The following is an 18,534-nucleotide window of genomic DNA, read 5'->3' on the forward strand; positions in this document are numbered from 1 at the left end:
GGCTATTTTTTGGTTGCAGTCGTCATTGTTGTTTTGGCGGGTCTGGGCTGGGGATTCGAACCCGCCACCCTGGTGTACGTGGCTGGCGCCTTAGCCGGTTGAGCCATAGGTGCCGAGCGATTAACTCATTTTTTAAAAAATCTTTATTAGGCAAGGGAATCGCCTAAACCCAAGGAGTTGCAGGTTGCTGTGAGCTGTGACTTCACGGTACTCTACCGAGGGTTAGTAAGTGAAACTCTGTCTCAAAAAAAAAAAAATCTTTATTGAGATATAATTCACTTGTTATAACATTCATTCACTTAATAATTAATTCACTTTAATAATTTTACTATACTCATAGAGTATCTTTTCATGTACTAATATGTCATTTGCATATCTTCTTTGGAAAAATGTCTATTCAGATCCTTTGCCCACTTTAAAAATTGAGTTGCCTTGACTTGGCGCCCATAGTACTGTGGTCACAGCACCAGCCACATGCACCGAACATGGTGGGTTCCAGCCCAGCCCAGGTCTGCTAAACAGCAATGACAACTGCAACGAAAAAAAAAAATTGCCAGACGTGTGGCAGGCACCTGTAGTTCCATCTACTTGGGAGGCTGAGGCAAGAGAATCGCTTAAGCCCAAGAGTTAGAGGTTGCTATGAGCTGTGATGCCATGGCACTCTACTGAGGGTGACATAGTGCGACTCTCTCTCAAAAAAAAAAAAAAATTGAGTTGCGAAGGCCTGGCATGGTGGCTCATGCCTGTAATCTTAGTACTCTGAGAGGCAAAGTCGGGTGAATCGCCTGAGCTTATAAGTTCTAGACCAGCCTGAGCAAGAGCCAGACCCCGTCTCTAAAACTAGCCAGGCATTGTGGCAGGCACCGGTAGCTGAGGCAAGGGGATCACTTGAGCCCAAGTGTTTGAGGTTGCTGTGAACTGTGATGCTACAGCACTCTACCAAGGGCAACAAAGTAACACTCTGTCTCAAAAAAAAGAAAATTGAATTGCCTTTTTATTTTTATATTTCAACGATTTTTATTAATTTTTTTAAAATTTCAGATTAATATAAGGATACATACAAGTAGGTTACATTGTTTGCATTTGTTAGGTAAAGCCAAGTTGCAGTTGAGCTCTTCACCCAGGAGGTATGCCGTATACCCCTACATTGTACCTGATAGTGAGGAATTACCACACGCCCCCCCACCCCTTGAATTTAAATGTATTTTTCTCTTGTGTAGGCATGTAATTGTTCATCTACTAGTTTCATATTAATATTGAATACGTTGGATGCTTGCTTTTCCATTCTTGTGATAACTTTACTTAGGAGGATATTCTCCAGATCCTTCCAGGTAAATACAAAAGATATGACATTTCCATCTTTAAGGCTGAATAGTATTCCATGGTATACATATACCACAGTTTATCCATGGATTGATGGGTACTTGGGTTGTTTGCATATCTTCACAATTGTGAATTCAGCTGGTATAAACATTTGAGTACAGATGTACTTAGGATAAAATGATTTCTTTTCTTCTGGGTAGATATCTGGTAATGAGATTATGGGATCAAATGGAGGGTCTATTTTTAGTTCTTTGCAGATTCTCCGTACTTCTTTCTGAAAAGGCTGTAGTAGGCCTTTTTTAAATTGAGTTATAAAAGTTCTTTTTATATTCTTCATATCAGTCCATTACCAGATATATGATTTGCAAATAATATATTCTATTTTATTTTTTTAGTGGTTTAGTATCATTCATAACACAAAAGTTTTTAATTATGATAGTTTCATTTACCTATGCTTTCTTTTGTCGCATGTGCTTTTAGAGTCATATCTAAGAAACCATTGCCTGATCCAGTGTCACAAGAGATTTATCTGTGTTCTTCTAAGATTTTTATAGTTTTAGCTCTTACGTTTGGGCCATTGGCCCATTTTGTGTTATTTGAGTTATTTTTTGTGTATGATGTAGACAAGCAGTTCAGCTTCTTTTGCATGTGGATATCCGGTTGTCCCAGCACAATTTATTGTAAAGGCTATTTTTCTTCCTTTTCAAGAATCGGTTGACCATAAATGTAAGAATTTAATTTTTATTCTATTTATCTATCTGCCTATCTTAATGCCAATAATTCACTGTCTTGATTATTATAACTTTGTAATCATTTGGAAATAGATAAATGTTCTGGAACTTTTCTTTTTTGAAATTGTTTTGGCTATTCTGGGTCTCTTGCATTTCCATACAAATTTTATGAATAGCTTATCAATTTTTTTTTTTTTTGAGAGGGAGCCTCAAGCTATCCCCCCTGGGTAGAGTGCCATGACATCACAGCTCACAGCAACCTCCAAGTCCTGGGCTCAAGCGAGTCTCCTGCCTCCGCCTCCCAAGTAGCTGGGACTACAGACGCCCGCCGCAACGCCTGGCCATTTTTTGGTTGCAGCTGTCATTGTTGTTTGGCGGGCCCGGGCTGGGGATTCGAACCCACCACCTTAGGTGTATGTGGCTGGCGCCTTAGCCGCTTGAGCCACAGGCGCCGAGCCAGCTTATCAATTTTTGAAGGCAATTGGAATTTAATAGGGAAAATGTGGAATCTGTGAATCAATTTAGGGAGTATTGCCCTCTTACCAAAATATTAAGCCTAGCAGCCCATGAACATGGGATTGCTTTCTAATTTGTAGCTCTGATTTCTTTCAACAGTGTTTTATATTTTTTAGTGTATGAAGCCTGCACTTCTTTTGTTAACTTTATTCTTGAGTATTTTATTTTTGATGTTGTAAGTGGAATTTTAAAAATTTCATTCTATATTGTTCATTGCTACTATATACTGTATACAATAGTAATTGATATTTTACATGATCTCATATCCTGCAAACTTACTGAATTCATTTATTAGTTTTAATAGTTTTATAGGCTGGATGTGGTGGCTCACACTGTAATCCTACCACACTGGGAGGCTGAGGCAGGTGGATTGCTTAAACTCCAGAGTCTAGACCAGCCTGAGCAAGACAAGATCCTGTCTCTATTAAAAATAGAAAAACTAGTCTGGCATAGTGACACATGCTGTAACCTTAGCTACTCAGGAGGCTGAGCCAAGAGGATTACTCAAGACCAAGAGTTTGAAGTTGCTATGAGCTATGATGATGCCATGGTACTCTACCTAGAGTGACAAAGTGAGACTCTGTCTTCAAAAAAAACAAAGTTTTTAGTAGATTCCTTATGATTTTCTATGTATAAGATCATGTTGTCTGTGAATAGAGGTAGTTTTACATCTTCCTTTCCAATCTGAATGTCTTTTAGTTATTTGTCTTATATTAATAGAACCTCCAGTATAATTTGAATTGAAATTCAAGGATGAGAAAGGAAATCCTTGTCTTGTTTCTAACATTAGGAGGAAAATGATCACTCTTTCTCCATTAAGTGTTGCACCAGATTTTTATAGATGCCATTTATTCAGCAGAGGAAATATTCTGTTAAGATGATCTCTAGTGAATTTTTCATTTTAGTATTATGTTTTTCAACTTCAGAATTTCCATTTGGTTCTCTTTTATAATTTTTATCTCTGTTAATAGTCTTTCTTTGAAGGCACTTGTTGTTATTTCTATCTTTTATTCTATAGACATGGTCTCTTTTAGTTCTTTGAAATCTTTACAATGGCTGTTTTGAAGTCTTTGTCTACTAAGTTCAACATTTGGGCCCCTTCAAAAGTAGTTCCCATTGCCTGCTTTGTTTCCCTGTGTTGGTCATATTTTTCTGTTTCTTAGTATGCCTGATACTAGTTTTGGTTGAAAACTAGACCTCTAGATAATATATTGTAGCAACTTTAGACATCGATCCCTCCTGTCCAGGGAGTTGACATTGTTTGCTTGGTTGTTCATTTGATTAATGATTTGGCTAAGCTAACTCCATGAAGTCTGTCTCCCTGCATTGTGAAGCCTCTGATTGCCTGCTCTAATTTTTTTCTTGTTTTGTCTCTTAGTGTAGAGAGTCACTTTCGGATCAGTATAAGCCTATAATAGTTGGTCAATGGTTGTGTTAAAGCCCCTTAGCCAGTTAGATTTTTGTCCTTTACTATTGGATGTGTGTGTGGCTTGGAGTCTAGTATCACAGTTCAGGCATTTTAAGTTTTGCCCACAGTTCAACCAGAGACTAGGAGCTTGAGCTTTCCCTCTTCAGTCTCTCTTAAGAGGGCATCCTTGGACATGTACACTGTCTTTCAAACTTCTGGGGAAGTGTATAATTTCATTTTTAATCCTGACTTCCTAGGGGCTGCTCTTGGGTCAGAGTAGTTGATTATTCATCCAGTTTGTGGTCAGAGGTTATGTACCTTCAGTACAAGAGGGGATTGTGACCTTTGGTTGTTCTGTGCAGGGCCTGGGGAATGCTTCTGAGCCTGTCCCAAATCTTCCTCCTGAGTAGGTGCGCATAGGCAGCTTCCTTGCTAGCTTAGTTGTACTCCAGGATGGCTCTTCTGGGCTCTGTTAAACTCTGATTGTTCTCCTAGCTGACTGACTGCTACTGACTATTATTCTTAACTGGATTTTGTAGATTTTCTTGAATAAATCTTTCTCTGTTGCTATATGCCCTTAGGTCAGTTTCTAGAAACTTCAAATTAATAAATGTTTTATAATTTTCTCTGTTAAATGATTGTTTGTTTTCCTTTTTTAATGCTTTTTCTGAATAAACAAATTGTTGTTTGTTGAGGAGAGAGTTCTCCAATCTCCTTACCCCACCATTCTGGAAATCAAATTAATTGATTCCTTCACTACTTTTATCATATACTAAATTCCCATTTGTTTCTAGATTTCTTTCTGGACACTACATGTTTTTTTCCTCAATGTTCTAATTAGTTTATATATTTTATATATGTATGTATATTTGATTATCTTAAAAATACGGTAGGAGAATGTAGGAGCAGATGAGGAGGCTGAAATTCAGAGGGCATTGTCAACAGCACAGAGCTGGAATGGAGCCTACTTGCTGATTCAGGCCTTCAAGAATTCTCACACAAGCTGCCTGCCAGCCAGTGACCCTGACACAGAAGGAGTGACTTTAGTCTAGTATGGAAGTGTGTGGCAGCCTCAGTACTTGAAGAAGGTAGAATGAAACGGTCAAGAATGGTGGTTTGTTTGAATACTGCTCACATCTTATTCTGCTGACTGAAGGTGGATCCTTGAACCAGTCTATAACTTCAGATACTGTATTTCATTTCTTCAGTTCATTATGACTGACAGGCTGAAAAGTAGCATACTTTGAAGGGGGGCTTATTAGAAGAGAAAATAATGGTTTGGTTTTTTTTTTTACCTACAATGGTTATGGATGAGATCACTTTGTTATGTTATCTCATTCCTTTGTTGAATTTCTGGTCATTCAGAAAGTCTTGCAAGATTTTATTCAGACCACATAAAAATGAGAAGTATTTATAAAGAAAGTTGTTGCTTCTTTTCTAGGGTTTTCAGTCGGTTTACATCCAACACCAGCTAAAATGCAGGTTATTGACTTGGCTTTCCTGATCGTCTACTTAACATATATATATATATGTCTGATTCCCTGCCTGCTTTTCTAATTTTGTACATCATTTTAATGTACTTTGTTAAAGGATAATGTCTCTTCATAATTATGATATACTTATTTATGCCTTAAAATATCACCTGTAATCTATGCCAGTGACTGATCTTTCTTTCTTTCTTTTTTTTTTTTTTTTTGTTAATTTTAGCTTGATGAACTACTGTTTTCTAAGTGGCTTATTTTTTTTAAAGGCGCTGTTCATTTGGAGTGTATTACCTTCCTTTTGCCCCTCCACATCCCACTGCATTTTTAACCTAGCCTCTCTGTGTTTGAGAATCCCATTTAAGGGTGCCAGACCGTCACTCCCTGTCCATGTTATAGTGCACCCCATGTATTTCTAATACAGTTTCAATCTGCTAACAGAATTATTGCTTAATGTACTTTTAACCTTATAGAAAATATGTCTGCTTTTCAGAATGCAATAAAGTCCCATTATAATACTGTGTGGCTTCAGCTGTACCAGGGACAGATCACTGAAATGAAATTATTTCCACCTGTAGCATTATTAGTTCATAATAGGGCCATTCAGCCCTGTCAGTATCAACATTATAAATCAACCATACAATATGCTGAAGGGAGTTAGACATTTTTTTTTGCTATCACTCTTTTAGGATTTAAATATGAGTGAATGATTTAACACAGAAACATCCTTCTCTTTGTAAAGTTACCTTTTCCCCTTATTATCCTAGTACTGACAGTAGATAGTGAAACTTTTATTTTACTCCCTTTAAAAGTGCAAATGTTTTCTTATAATGTACGTGTTAATGAGTGTTTGTTTAAAAATGACTTTGATTTGTTTGTATGGAGAGTCACAGATTCATTGTGCTTTGATGTGAAAAGGAATAAAAGAACATTTAAACAATGTGAAAAATGAAATAACTTTTATCAGGAACTTTTTAAAAATCAAAACTACATAGCAATTGTGCGGAAATAGTGTTGCTAGTTTTGGGACATGAAACAGGTAGTGTTTGTGTTTTCTCCCTACCTGTTTTTTCTTTTTTTTGTCCTTATGCAATATGAATTTCTTTTTCCCCTATCTGTTCTTTCTGGTGAGACTGTATAAACGCCATAGCCCAGCTAGAAATGCACTGAGTTTACTTTGCGTTGTATTTATCGGCTTTCTGTTTTAGCAGCTGTGGATGGGCTTTTGTCAGTTTTGTAAATCTGACTGTTGGAAATCAAGCAGGTGCCTTAAGTTACAGTGTTTGCATCTCTTCTTCCAGGGAGATGACAGTCTATCTGCAATCACCTTTGACTCTGACTTTGAGACGGTGAGTGCCATCAGGAGTTGGCATTTTATCCCAGTAGTTATTTTTTTGCCCTTAAAGAGGTTACTTAAACATGTAAATAGGTCATTCTCCACATATCTTGTGTTCAGATCTGGAATATAAATTCAAACTGCTACTTGGTTTTTGAAAAGTCTCCCTCAGTTGTATTTAAATAAATGTAATTTTCAAACTTTTATGTAGAAATTAATCCTGAGTAGGGTTCACTTGAGACAGATACTAGTCTCTATCTTGTATCTGGGTATGCCCTGCACTTGCCCACCCCCCATCCTGACATGAAAGGAGAGAAACAAGGTGATGTGATTGGAAGCACCTGGTGGGTAAAGGACTTCCTCGACAGCTATACCCTAAAGCTGAGCCACAGCTTGGCCAGCTTGGCCTGACAGCATAGAAGGGAAAAACAAAGGGAGAATGGGCCAGAAGCATTAGGTCCAGCTGTCCAATGGCATGCTGCAGCCCCCCAGCCTGGCCTCTCTGGGTTGTTTTGGCAAGCTTTGCTGGGGAGAAAACAAAGCCTACTCACTCCTCTAGTAGTAGCTGAGCCAAAGAAGCTCATCTCACCAAGGGTACAAGTCTAGCAAAACCATACATAGCCCATCATCTTGGAGAGAACCCAGCACCAGCAAATCTCATTCCACCTTAGTATTGTGAACCCCGGGGTCCATTGTCTCCAGAGAGGGGCCTCTATCTGCGAAGTTGAGGATTTTCCCTCCATATCACTGAGGACATGGGCCTGAGACACTCATTGGAGAAGTGATTCAAACCAAGACCCCAGGTAGAATTCGGCCTGCAAGGAACATAGAGTCCATTGTTTCTGCTAGAGGGGAAGCTGGCCATGATACCATTACCTTCTCAGCTAGCGCTAAGCAAATGAGGAAATTAACATTTGTTGTATCATTTTCCCCAGGCCATGGAACTGGAGGTTGAGCACCCCTAATCCAAAAACCTGAAATCCAAAATTGGAAGCTTTTTGAGCATCAACATGATCACCACAAGTAGTAAATTTCACATATAAAAACTTAAGACAGGGTGGCGCCTGTGGCTCAGGGGATAGAGCACCAGCCCCATATACCAGGGGCTTTGGTTTCAAGCCCAGCCAAGGCCAAACTGCAGCAAAAAATAGCCGGGCGTTGTGGTGGGTGTCTGTAGTCCCAGCTACTTGGGAGGCTGAAGCAGGAGAATCGCCTGAGCCCAGGAGTTAGAGGTTGCTGTGAGCTGTGACATTATAACACTCTACCGAGGCCAATAGAGTAAGACTCTGTCTCAAAAAAAAAAAGTCTTAAGACAAACCTTGTTTTATGCACAAAATCATTTAGAATTTTACATAAAATTATCTTCTGGCTATGTGTATAAAGTATATATGAAACATAAATGAATTTTGTATTTAGACTTGGGCATCATCCTGAAGAATATATATATGCAAATATTCCAAAATCTAAAACATTTCTGTTTCCAAACTTTTTGGATAAGGGATACTCAACCTGTTCTAAGTAGTAGAACCAAATTTGTACTCAGTTCTCCGTTTAGCATCATGGTTGTCATGGGAGACTGTCTTGAAGACAGGATCTTCCTTCCCTGGACTTTTCTTCTTTAGTGGGATTTGCAGTTGACTTATTTGCAAGGGTTTCAGATTGCCAAATCCACAGAGGAGGACAAAGGCAGGCACCAGTGCTTCAGAGACGGCAGTGAGGATAGTTTGAATGGAAAATGATACTCCGTGATGTGGGATCTTCAGTCTGAATGTTAAGAACCCTAGGCCCGTTGTTTTTCTGTGGTTAGAACTCCCAGCTCCATGGGCTCTCGCTCAGCCTCAGCAGAGATGAGTGCAGCTCCTGGGGCACATCCTTAGCTCTGACTGCTGTGTCTCAGCTAAATTAATTTCCCCTCTTGTGGCTTTCACACTCCCTCCAACCCACTCTGAACACAGCATTGTCTCATGATTGGGACCATTTTTGTAGCTGTAGAAAGCTCAACATGCTTTACATCATTTCTCCTTTCTTTCAGAAAACAAAAAGGAAAAGTTTCCACAAACCTCCACCCACATCACCAAGTAAGTATGACCAGGCCGCCTTGCCCCTCAAATTTCTACATGTTAACTCTGGGATGTTTTTAAAAAGCTGTCCTTTTCTGGTGTCTGGGAAGAATGATAAAGCATGTTTCTTTCTTTGTACAGTTGGGATAATTGAGACTGGACACTCCAGCCAGGTGGTCCTTTTTGTATCAGGATCTTGGGAATACATACTGCTGGAATTCCTGCCTGTCCTAAGCCATGAGCTAGTTTTTGGGGCTGCTCCTGGGTAGGCCCTTACAGACTCTCAGAGACCAGACCAGTGCTTTGTGGCCTTTGTTTTCTCTTATCTTACTTTCTCAACTTGCTTAACTCTTCAGACTGCTACTCAGGTCAAAAGTTGTTTTTTATCTAGTATGTGTTCCCTAAGAATCAAAGCCGCCCTTCTGGGCCTTGTACAGAGGCAGTGTAGATGGTAGACGTGCTAAGATAGATGGAAAGTTCCATTTTTTTTCCGTTTGGGATTTCCCTGGGCTCATTTTGCTGCCAGGATTCTCTTCTTCTTTGTCCTCTGCAGGAGGAGGGCAACTCTGTCCCCTCCCTCATTAGCAGCCAAGAAGGCAGCTACTCAGCCAGAAGGATATTGCCAAGATGGGGTCCGTCCAAGTGGCTACAAGGCTTCCGATTTCATCTCTCACTCTGACACTGCTCTAGTGCATGGAGATCTGTGTGCCGATCTGACACCTATGGTTAACACACTGTAAATCCTAGACTGATTGCCTTTTGCTACACCAAACCTGTGGCTTTTCCTAGCTCCATCATCTGTATTTGTGTGCTGTATTTCATACATGTCTATCATATATTTCAAATATATTGAGTCTTATGTGTGACATACTCAAAAAATACACATAAACTTTCATAGTTGACCAAGGAAAATGTAGTTAGAAAGGTAAATGTCTGCAAAGAATAGATGTTTTATGTTACAAATAAATATAAACATCAGAAAGAAATCATCCAACAATTTGGATTTTTGATGTTTTTCCATGGGGATAATTGAGAATCAATTAAAAGTACTGTGTTTTTGTCTTAAAACTTTTCATTGGCTCGGCGCCTGTGGCTCAAGTGGCTAAGGCACCAGCCATGTACACCCAAGGTGGCAGGTTCGAATCCATCCCAGCCCGCCAAACAACAATGATGGCTGCAACAAAAAAATAGCCAGGCTTTGTGGCGGGCACCTGTGGTCCCAGCTACTCGGGAGGCTGAGGCAGGAGACTCGCTTGAGCCCAGGAGTTGGAGGTTGCTGTGAGCTGTGATGCCACGGCACTCCACCCAGGGGGACAGCTTGAGGCTCCTGTCTCAAAAAAAAAAAAAACTTTTCATTTTATCATTTGTATAAGTCCTTTTTAGCTTGAAGGTAAGTAAGGTAAATATCCATCTTATTCTTACTGAAAGTCAAGCATTTTAAGTGTTGAAAACAGTAATAATTGAATTATTTTCATTTTTCTCTCTTGAGAGTCAAAGCCCTGAAGCAGGGTAGGCATCTGCTGTCCCTGCAGCCAGCCCAATGCTTGCCTCTGTCTCAGGCACCCTGGAGCCCCTGTAGCAGGACCCACTTAGCCTGCAGGGTGCCACATTTCATTTGTCCCCTCATGGTCTTGGAACTCTTTACTCAGGACAAGTTTTTCTGTCTGGATTTCAAGTACCCTGAGAGTAGGGACCATAACAAATGGTTTTCTTAAATGCCTCATTTTATATGCATATCTACTTGTAGTTTACAAGATATTCTGAGGCTTTCTACCTGCCAGCCTCTTTGTTTGGAGGCAAGGCAGACAGCAATGTTTCCCTTCTTTCAGAGTTTATTATTTTTCATAGGTATCAGATACCAATATATTCCCACCATCTTGTTTTCATCCTTTCTTCTTCCTTCTCAGCTTTTATCCTGAGGACTCCTGACTATTCATTGATAAATCCACGCACTTAGGAGGGAAATGTAATTTGTAGGGCTTTCTGATTATTAATTTGCTTCTATAAAAGATAACTTGGTTTGGGAGGTTTCAGAACATCTCATTGGTGGGGTACTGTGGTCAAGGGTAAGTGAAAATGTGAGTTCTAACGTGTCTTTATTCCCTCATTCAAGTTATAATGGGAAATTTTCCACAAATAGTGAAACCATGGGGGAAAAATGTAGATATTTAAAAATTTTATACATATTAAATTTTCTGGAGCTTTTATAGATACAAATTTCCTTGCAGTTTAAGATTGAGATATATAAGAATATTTTGGCCAGGCCTGGTGGTATATGCCTATAGTCCTGGTACTTTGGGAGCCAAGGTTTGGATTGCTTGAACCCAGGAGTTTGAGGCTATAGTGAGCCTGGGCAACTGAGCAAGACCCTGTCTCTAAAAACAGAAAGAGAAAAAGAATGTTTTATGAATATTTTAGTTTTTGCTTAAGATTATATTTTGTATAATTAAACATGTGAAATCCTAGATAAATAATTTTAAAGTATTTCCTTCATTTCAATGAAAAATTCAAGAATGCCCTGAAAAAGTATAATTTTTCATATTTGTTTTAGATATTTTATATATTGAGTTCAAATTTTGCAGTTACTAAGCAACAAAGTAAAAAAAGTATTTACAGTGTTAAATATAAAGGATGCAAAATTATATTCACTGTGATTGTGCAAAATATGTATGTATTTGAAAAGAATTAGATGGGGGGGTGGTGCCTATGGCTTAAAGGAGTAGGGCGCCAGCCCCGTATACTGGAGATGGCAGGTTCAAACCCAGCCTCTGGCCAAAAACTGCAAGAAAAAAAGAATTAGATGGGTAATTATTTGTTGGTAGAATTATAATATTGTTAGAATTATTCACATTTTTAATTTGAATTTCCCATTATATTCTTTATAATAAAAGGTAAAGAGAAATAGATGTAAAATAACTGAATTTTTTATTTTTGCCAGAATGTTTTAGTCTGGAGCCATCACACCTTTATGAATATTTTGTTTTACCGTTTTTGTCTTTCTGAAGCATATATGTTGAGGGGCTTTGATGACTTGTAAGTCTAAAACCATGCATTGGCTTTTTAGAGTCACCTTATCACTCTAAGCCAAGAAAAGTGGCATCCTGGAGATCCCTCAGGACAGCAGGGAGCATGCCTCTGGGTGGGAGAGTGTCTCTAACCCCGCAGAAACTGTGGCTGGGAACTTCAAAGCCAGGTATGTGATCACCCCAGGGGAGGCCCTTCCTGCTTGAGAGATGAGTAATTATGGGAGTAGGGGTGATTTGAGATAGGTTTTTAATATGTTTGAATTATATTTTATTTAATCTTCTCAAAGACATTGTGTAAGAGCCAGGCATGCTTGTGTGCACTTGTATGTTCAGCCTCTCTGGAGGTTGAGGCAGAGAAGCACTTGAGCCCAAGAGTTGGAGGCTGCAGTGAGCTGTAATCATGCCACTACCATCGAACCTGGGTGACAGCGATACCCCATATATTAAAAACAAAATAAAACAAGACATTGAGTATTAATACTATATTTTTTTGTTGTATGTAAATGTAGTTTCAAACAAGTAACACCCTGGCAAGAGTGGGGAGCCTGCAACCTTAAGGCCACATGGCCTTCTGGATCATTAAGTTTGGCCTTTTGACTGAATACAAATTTTACAGAACAAATCCTTTTATTAAAGGAGGTGCAACAGAGAAAGATAAAGCTCTTCTTGCCTCCTCTGGTGCTTAAAAAAAGAACAATCTTAAAATCACAAGGCTGCAGGTTTCCCACCTGAGGTTGTCTCTGGGCTGCCAGTAGTGGTGTGTTGCACCCAACTCCTGACACCTTGCAAGAATATTTTGAGCTGGTCAGTGTCATAATGGCAGCTTGAAATGGACATGATGGGAATATTTATACCATGGAAATGGGCAAAGATTACAAATCAGAGCTTTATTGATTTATTTTTGAGAACTGATTGTTAAATATTTATCAGCACACCACTGACTGCTGGTATTAAGCTTTCTTCAACCCAGGAAGGTTGATTAGAAATAAGAACCTTCCGCTGTGTTGCTTGTACCTATAATATTAAATCCATGCACATTCAAACCAGGAAGTCTGACCCAACCCCTGAAATCAAACCTCACCTTGGAGCATACATGGACCAAACCCCCCAGCAGCACTCCTGACTATCTGACAGAAGCTTTAAGAATGAAGAGGTCAGACCTCAGGCATTCTGCCAGCAATGGTGAGCATATATTGATGGTAACCAGGTCATTACTAAGGAAAAGCAGGAAAGAATCTTTTGGATTTGAGGTGTCATTTGTCAAAGTGGGATTTTTTGGCTTTATTTACAAGTTTCATCAGTAGGATGTTTTGAAATGTCCTGAGGGTGGTGACTTGTGCAAGTTTATTCTGCCCTCCTAGAAAGTAGCTTTCATAGTGTAGATAGTGACATTTTGCCATTATTCCTACCTCACTAAACTTAAAGTTTTATTTAAATTTATTGAACAGGTCAGGCATGGTGACTCATGCTTATAATCCTAACATTCTAGGAGGTCGAAGTAGGTAGATTGCCTGAGCTCAAGAATTTGAGACCAGCCTGAGCAAAAGTGAGACCTCCACCTCTTAAAAAAAAAAAAAAAAAAACTAGCTGGATGTTATGGCAGGCACCTATAGTCCCAGCTACTCAGGAAGCTGAGGCAAGAGAATCACTTGAGCCTCAAGCATTTGAGGTTGCTGTGAGCTGTGATGCCATGGCGCTCAACCTCAGGGTGATTGAGTGAGACTATCTCAAAAAAAATTATTAAATAAATAATTTTAGAAATAAATAAAAGTTACAATTAATAATAAAAAGCCCAAATCTCTCCAGAAATAATCAGTGCATTTTTCTGTTTCTGAATCCAGACATTTTCCACCTATCCTCTTCTTATGTTCTTCCATAAGGAAGAATAACATCTAGGGTGTTTTGAAAACCTCACTGAATTCCATGAATTGATTACTTTATTGCTTTTACTGGCTAGGGAGTTATATTTTAGGCTTTAATATATTTATTAGGCATCATAAAAACCAAAGTAAAATTTTACTGTTTTTACATTGGAATGGGTGTTGAGATGTTATGTGCATTTTTTGTCTGTTTTTTGTTTCATTTACTATTTAGAATCTAAACATATCAGTTCTCCTTATATGACTCCCTTCTTAATCCTTTTACTATAATCAAACTGTTTTCACATCTTTATATTTTTTATTTGTTTCCTCTTTGTATATTGTTACCATTTTTTGTTTCTTTGCTTTCTGTAAAAGTCTCCTTAATCAGGCTAAAAACATTGAAATAAGGTACCAGGAAGGCTGAGGCAAGAAGATGGCTTGAGGTCAGGAGTTCAAGATCAGACCGGGCAAGTTTATAAGAGTCTGTCTCTTAAGAAGTGAAAATGGGTGGGTGGGAGCAGCCAGGAGTGGTGGTGGCACACACCTGTAGTCCCAGATACTACCCTGGAGGCTGAGGCAGGAGGATCTTTTGAGCTCAGAAAGCCAAAGCTTTAGTGAGTTATGATCACACCACTGCATTCCAGCCTGGGGAACAGAGCCAGATCCCATCTTTAACAACAACAAAAAAAACTGAAATAGTTTTCTTCTGCTTTTTTATTTTCCTCTTTTTTTTTAAAGGATAACTTTATTAACTTCCAGGTTTTTCTTAAGGTATAGCCAAGTATTCTTTCTACTTTTCAGATAATCTTTCAAGGTATCTTTTTATCTTCCTGTAGGTCATGTTCCTGGGATTCCTGTCTACAGAGAGAAAGAAGATATGTATGATGAGATTATTGAGTTAAAGAAGGTAGTATTTCTATCTGTTTTTTATTGATTTTAATTGGCAAAAGCCTTCTAAAAAAATTAGTGTCTGAGATTTTCCATGTGGAAAGAACCTGGCTTTAGACTCACATCTGAGTTTGAACCATGGTGTAGTGGCTAAGGAGTAGGGGGACCCTAGCTAAATAAAGGCCTGTAGGACCAACTATATTAAAAGCAATAACATTTACATTCCATCTGTGCTCTACTTCTGTAGCTTGAAGGAGAAGACTGGGTAAGGACTAGATTAACTTCAAAGTCTCTGTGCATCCTGGGAGTTGGCATTATGATGAAGTCATTTGTTATTATTATTAGTAACCTTCTATCCATGTAATTCTTTAATGCTATCAAGACATCTTACATGCCCTGTCTCAGTCGGTCTCTACAGAAGCTCTATGAGACAGGCAGGTCCAGCTGTTATAATATCATCTGGTATAAACTTAAGAGGTTAGTTGTCGGTCCAAGATTAGCCAGTTGCAGAACCAAAATTCAAGGTCATCTGCCTCCCAGTGCCAAGACTCTTTATTGACTTCTGCCCTCTCCCATTCATTAAAGTTTGAATTGCACTGAAAGATACCATCATCATTACTGCCACCACCACTGCTGTTATCATACTGATTTTTAACATCTGTAAACATTTTTGTGCTCCTGGAGAAATTTTCTTTCTTCGTTTCCTTCCATAATTTGTGTCTATTTATAAACTCTATCATGGAGCTGCATCTGAAGAACTGTGCTTAGTCCAGGCTCCAGAGGTTAAACAGGGCATTGGTAGCAAGTGTGCCCAGGGCATGTTGAGGAGTCTGGGAAGAAACTGGGAGGACCTGCTAGAGTCCGTTTTCAAAAAGACAGTCTTCCATTGATCCAGAGAGAACACTTGGGTTTTAGGTTGTATGAGAAGAACACACTTGAGCAATGAGGCTTCCAACAGTAGCAGTGCTGCCCAAGAATTAAGTATTCCCTGTCCTTAGATATTTCAGCGACTATCTCTCATGGATACTGTAGAGAGAATTCTCTACGAGAGTCTTCTTTAGGTTAGAAGACTATACTAACTGAACTTTCAGAGTCCCCGAAACTCCGAATAATCATTGCAGTAGTATTCTTGAAAGGTATCTTCTTAGAGCTAGAAATGGCCTCTGGGTAAAATGATACTATGATATTTAAATTTACCATCATAGATTTCTGGGTAAAATCGACCTAAACTTCTAAATTCCGAAATGAGAGACTTTTGTTTTTAATTCTCTGTTGCTCTGAGATTTTGAGCATCAGAGTGGTTTTCCTGTGGCAAGCAATGCCTCAGTTTCCTATTTAAAAATGGGGATAATAATAGTACCAACTTCTTAAAGTTATTCTGAGGATTCAATAAAATAATCCATGACTGTGCTTCAGTAAAATACCTGATATATTTATTGTAGGAGATCAGTAAGTATAGATGTATCCAGAAACGTATTTGAAATAATTATAGATTGCAAAGAAATTGCAAAGGTAGTATGGAGCTGTCCCTTGGACCCTTCACTGAGTTTTCCCTGTGGGTTATGTCTTCCTACCTGTAGTGTACTGTCAAAACCAAAAATTGTCACTAGCAATGTGTGTGTGGTTTGAAGTCATCCCACAAGTTTTGACTCACATCAGCACCACCATGTCAAGGTGCAGAATTGTTCCCCCACCCACCACACAGATGTCCCTGGTGCTGCCCCTTTCTAGCCACATACCCCTGCGCTTCTCACACCATTCTAACCCCTAGAAACCATGAATATGTTCTCTTTTTTGTAACTTCGGCATTTTGATAATGTTGTGTCAGTAGAGTAATACAGTGCGTGACCTTTGTAGGTTGACTTTTTGCACTCAGCATAGCTCTTGACTTAAAGAAAATAGAAAGAAAAGAATGTGTATTCTGTTTTTGTTGGGTGGAATGTTCTCTAAATATCAGTTAGATACTGTTGGTTGATGGTGTCTTTGAGCTCTTCTGTATCCCTGCTGATTTTCTGTTTTATTGTTGAGAGAACGGTGGGATTTTTTTTTTTTGGAGACAAAGTCTCACTTTGTTGCCCTCAACAGAGTGCCTTAGTGTCATAGCTTACAGCAACCTCAAACTTTTGCGCTCCAGTGATTCTCTTGTCTTAGCCTCCCAAGTAGCTGGGACTATAGGTGCCCGCCACAATGCCCAGCTATTTTTAGAGACAGGGTCTCACTCTTGCTTAGGCTGATCTTGAACTCCTGAGCTCAGGCAATCCACCAACCTTGACCTCCCAGAGTGCTAGGATTACAGGTGTGAGCCACCATGCCTGGCATTGTTTGTTTGTTTTTTGAGAATAGGGTCCTGCTCTGTTGCCCAGGCTAGAGTGCAGTAATATCATCACAGCTCACTACAACCTCAAACTCCAGGACTCAAGTGATCCTCCTGCCTCTGCCTCCCAAGTAGCCGAAACTACAAGCATGTGCTGTCATGTCCAGCTAATAGTTCTATTTTTGTAAAGATTAGGTCTTGCTATGTTGCTCAGACTGGTCTTAAACTCCTAGGCTCAAGCAGTCCTCCTACCTCAGCCTCCCAAAGTGCTGGGATTACAAGTGTGAGCACCACTGTGCTTGGCAGAAAGAAAGGTATTGAAGTCTCCAACTGTAATTGTGGATTTGTCTGTTTCCACTTTCCATTCTGTCAGTTTTTGCTTCATGTATTTTACAGCAGTGTCTTCTTGGTGGATTGACCTTTTAATCATTATGTAATGTCCCTCTCTGTTGGCAGTTTTCTATTCTCTGAAGTCTACTTTGTCTATATTAATATTGCCACTCCCACTTTCTTTTATTTAATGTTTGCATGGTATCTCTTTCCAACCTTTTATTTTCAGCCTACCTATATCACTGTTTGTAATTACTTAATAATTTATTATGGATAGCGTATGGCTGGATCATATTTTTTAAGCACTTCGCCATCTTTGCTTTTTCTTTTCTTTTCTTTATTTTCTTTATTTATTTTGAAGTATATTCTCATTTTGTTACCCTGGCTAGAGTGCAGCATAGTTCACTGCACCCTCAAACTTCTGGGCTCAAGCAATCCTGCCACAACCTCCCAGGTATCTGGGACTAAAGGCATGTGCTAATTTTTTCTGTTTTTAGTAGAGACTACTCTTGCTTAGTGTGGTCTTTGACCTCCTCACCTCAAGTGATCCTCCTGCCTTGGTCTGCCAGAATGCTAGGATTACAGGCATGAACCTCTGTGCCAGCTGCCAATCTCTTTTAGTTGGTTGGTTTAGGACATTTACATATACTGTAATTATTGATGAGTTAAAGTCTCTTATTTTACTTTATTTTTGAGACAGAGCCTCAAGCTGTCGCCCTAGGTAGAGTGCTGTGACATCACAGCTCATAGCAACCTCCAACTCCTGAGTTCAAGTGATTCTCCTGCCTCCACCTCCCAAGTAGCTGGGACTACAGGTGCCCACCACAACGCCCGGCTATTTTTTGGTTGCAGCTGTCATTGTTGTTTGGGAGGCCCGGGCTGGTTTTAAACCCACCAGCTTAGGTGTTTGTGGCTGGCGCCTTAGCCACTTGAGCCACAGGTGCCTAGCCCATTTTATTTTTTGTTTTCTGTTCTATCTTTATGCATTTCTGTTTTCATTTTTGCCTCCCTATAGTTTACTTCAACGTACTTTAGAATTCCATTTTGATTTTTTCTACCGTTTTCGAGTGCTTCTCTTTGTATAGTGTATTTAGTGTATGGTTGCCATTGGTAACATTGGTATAACATAGACAATTTACAGTTTGAGTGAACAGAAACCTCACCTCACTTTATGGCCTTCAGCACCTCCACTCACATATACATTTCCTCTATACATGTACACTGAGAACCACATCAGACAGTAGTATAATTTTTTGCTT

The 18,534-nt window shown here is 39.3% G+C and overlaps 1 protein-coding gene across 5 annotated transcripts in view; it reads left to right on the forward strand.

The window, feature by feature from the left end:
- The window catches only part of IQCE (IQ motif containing E), a 60,411-nt gene that overhangs the window by 5,039 nt on the left and 36,838 nt on the right, over positions 1 to 18,534 (forward strand). For 4 of the 5 annotated variants that reach the window (XM_023516542.1, XM_023516544.1, XM_023516543.1 and 1 more), the window contains exons 2-6: positions 6,761 to 6,808; positions 8,828 to 8,873; positions 11,920 to 12,048; positions 12,929 to 13,063; positions 14,580 to 14,650. In XM_023516542.1, coding sequence (XP_023372310.1) covers positions 6,761 to 6,808; positions 8,828 to 8,873; positions 11,920 to 12,048; positions 12,929 to 13,063; positions 14,580 to 14,650 — 429 coding nt within the window. The remainder of the gene's footprint in view (positions 1 to 6,760; positions 6,809 to 8,827; positions 8,874 to 11,919; positions 12,049 to 12,928; positions 13,064 to 14,579; positions 14,651 to 18,534) is intronic. The other variant, XM_023516545.1, reaches the window with a different exon arrangement.

The sequence above is a fragment of the Otolemur garnettii genome, unplaced genomic scaffold (genome assembly GCF_000181295.1).
Source record: "Otolemur garnettii isolate 467f Iridium unplaced genomic scaffold, OtoGar3 scaffold00092, whole genome shotgun sequence".
Lineage (NCBI taxonomy): Eukaryota > Metazoa > Chordata > Mammalia > Primates > Galagidae > Otolemur > Otolemur garnettii.